We start from the raw sequence: 2,203 nt of genomic DNA, 5'->3' as shown, positions 1-2,203 counted from the left end.
AAAATCAAGTCTAAAAGAGTTAGAAGGAAACAAACAAAAACCAAAAATCCAAAAACTAAAAAAACACAAAAAGACAAAAATGGGAAATAAAAAGAAACAAAATGGAAATAAAAAGAGAGACAAATAGAAATAAAATGGAGGTAAAAAAGAAATCAAAAAAATGGAAATAAAAGAGAAATGATATGGAAATAAAATGGACAAAAGAAAGACAAAAAAGACAGAAAGCAAATAAATAAATAAATAAATAAAAAATAAATAAATAATAAATACATAAATACATAAATAAATAAGCGAAACCAATAAATCAAATAAAAGAAAAATAAATAACCAATTAATTATATAAAACAAATAAACAAATAAACAAGTAAGCCAACTTATTAAGTAAAGTAAACAAAGGAATAAACTAATTAATTAAAATAAACAAATCACTAAACAAATAAATAAACAAATAATGAATAAATAAATAAATAATAAAAAATAAGTAAACAAATCAACAAATAAATAAGTAAATAACCAAGTAAATAAACAAATAAATAAACACACAAATAAACAACTAAGGAAACAAATAATAAATAAATAAACAACTAATATATAAACAATAAATAATAAATAAATGAATAAATAAATGAATAAATAACAAACAAATAAAAATAAATTAAAATGAATTAAAATAAATAAAAAGACAGACCCAAGTCTCTGCCTCTAACTGGCGTGGGGTCATGAAGGCCCACCACTTTGGGGCCCGCCAGAATCAAATTCTTCGCTGCACACAACACCCATCTGGCTAGCTAGCTAGCTAGCTAGCTAGCTAGCTAGCTGGCTAGCTGGCTAGCTACCTATGTAGTGGCTAGCTAGCTGGCTAGCTAGCTGGCTAGCTACGTGGTGGCTAGCTAGCTGGCTATTTAGTGGCTAGCTAGCTATGTGGTGGCTAGCTAGCTATGTAGTGGCTAGCTAACTATGTAGTGGCTAGCTAGCTAGCTATATAGTGGCTAGCTAGCTATTTAGCTAGCTAGCTAGCTAGCTACATAGTGGATAGGTAGCTGGATGGCTCGCTGGCTGGCTCGCTAGCTAGCCAGCTGGATAGCTCTCTGGCTAGCTAGCTAGCTAGCTACCTGGCTAGCTGGCTAGCTAGCCACCTACAGGGCTGGCTGGCCAGCTAGCTGGATGGCTAGTTCGCTCGATGGCAAGCTGGGCAGGAGCTTGGCTGGCTAGCCAGCTAGCTATCTGACTATCCTTTTAGCTAGCTAGCTAGCTAGCTAGCTAGCTAGCTAGCTAGCTAGGCCCTTTCTAGCACTAACTTCAGCTAGCTAGGGCTAAAGCTTTCTAGTCAGTCGGAAGGCCTGCTGGACAGCTGCTGCAGAGGCACAAAGATAGCAGCAGCAGCAGCAGCTACAGTGTGCAGGCAGCAGCAGCAGCAGCTACAGTGCGCAGGCAGCAGCAGCAGCAGCACCAGCATCAGCAGCAACGGCACCAGCAGCATCGGCATTAGCAGCAGCAGCAGCAAGAAGAGCAGCAGCACCAGCAGCACGAGCAGCATCATCATCAGCAGCAGCACCACCAGCAGCAGGAGCAGCATCATCAGCAGCAGTAGCAGCAGCAGAAGCAGCAGCAGGAGCAGCAGCAGTAGCAGCAGCAGAAGCAGCAGCAGGAGCAGCAGCATTAGCAGCAGCAGCATCATCAGCAGCAACAGGAGCAGCAGCATCAGCAGAAACAGCAGAAACAGCAGCAGCATCATCAGCACCAGCAGGAGCAGCAGCATCAGCACCAACAGCAGCAGCATCATCATCAGCAGCAGCAGCAGCATTGGCAGCAGCATTAGCAGCAGGAGAAGCAGCAGGAGGAGGAGCAGCAGCAAAAGCAGCAGCATCAGCGGCAGCAACAGCAGCAGCAACAGCAGCAGCAAAAGCAGCGGCAGCAGCAGCAAACGCAGCGGCAGCAGCAGCAGCAAAAGCAGCGGCAGCAGCAGCAGCAGGAGCAGCAGCAGCAACAGCAGCAACAGCAAAAGCAGCGACAGCAACAGCAAAAGCAGCGGCAGCAGCAGCAGCAAAAGCAGCGGCAGCTGCAGCAGCGGCAGCAGCAGGAGCAGCAGCAGGAGCAGCAGCAGGAGCAGCAGCAGCAGGAGCAGCAGCAGCAGCAGCTAACCGCATTCCGCGCCCACGCCGTTGAGCCCCGAGACGAGGACTTTTAGCTGCACAAGTTTCTT

General features: G+C 44.5%; 1 protein-coding gene across 1 annotated transcript; it reads left to right on the top strand.

The window, feature by feature from the left end:
* Positions 1 to 1,431: 1,431 nt before the first annotated feature.
* ETH_00018000 (uncharacterized protein) lies at positions 1,432 to 2,166 on the top strand (the record flags this gene model as incomplete). The annotated part of the gene is made up of 1 exon (XM_013379174.1): positions 1,432 to 2,166. A coding segment is annotated over one exon (735 nt), but the record flags the coding sequence as incomplete, so codon positions are not given.
* Positions 2,167 to 2,203: the final 37 nt, after the last annotated feature.

This window comes from Eimeria tenella, genomic scaffold, assembly GCF_000499545.2.
Source record: "Eimeria tenella Houghton genomic scaffold, Eth_scaff1530, whole genome shotgun sequence".
In the NCBI taxonomy this organism is placed as follows: domain Eukaryota; phylum Apicomplexa; class Conoidasida; order Eucoccidiorida; family Eimeriidae; genus Eimeria; species Eimeria tenella.
The sequence above is the reverse complement of the archived record's forward strand: the minus strand, read 5'-3'. Positions and strand labels throughout refer to the sequence as shown.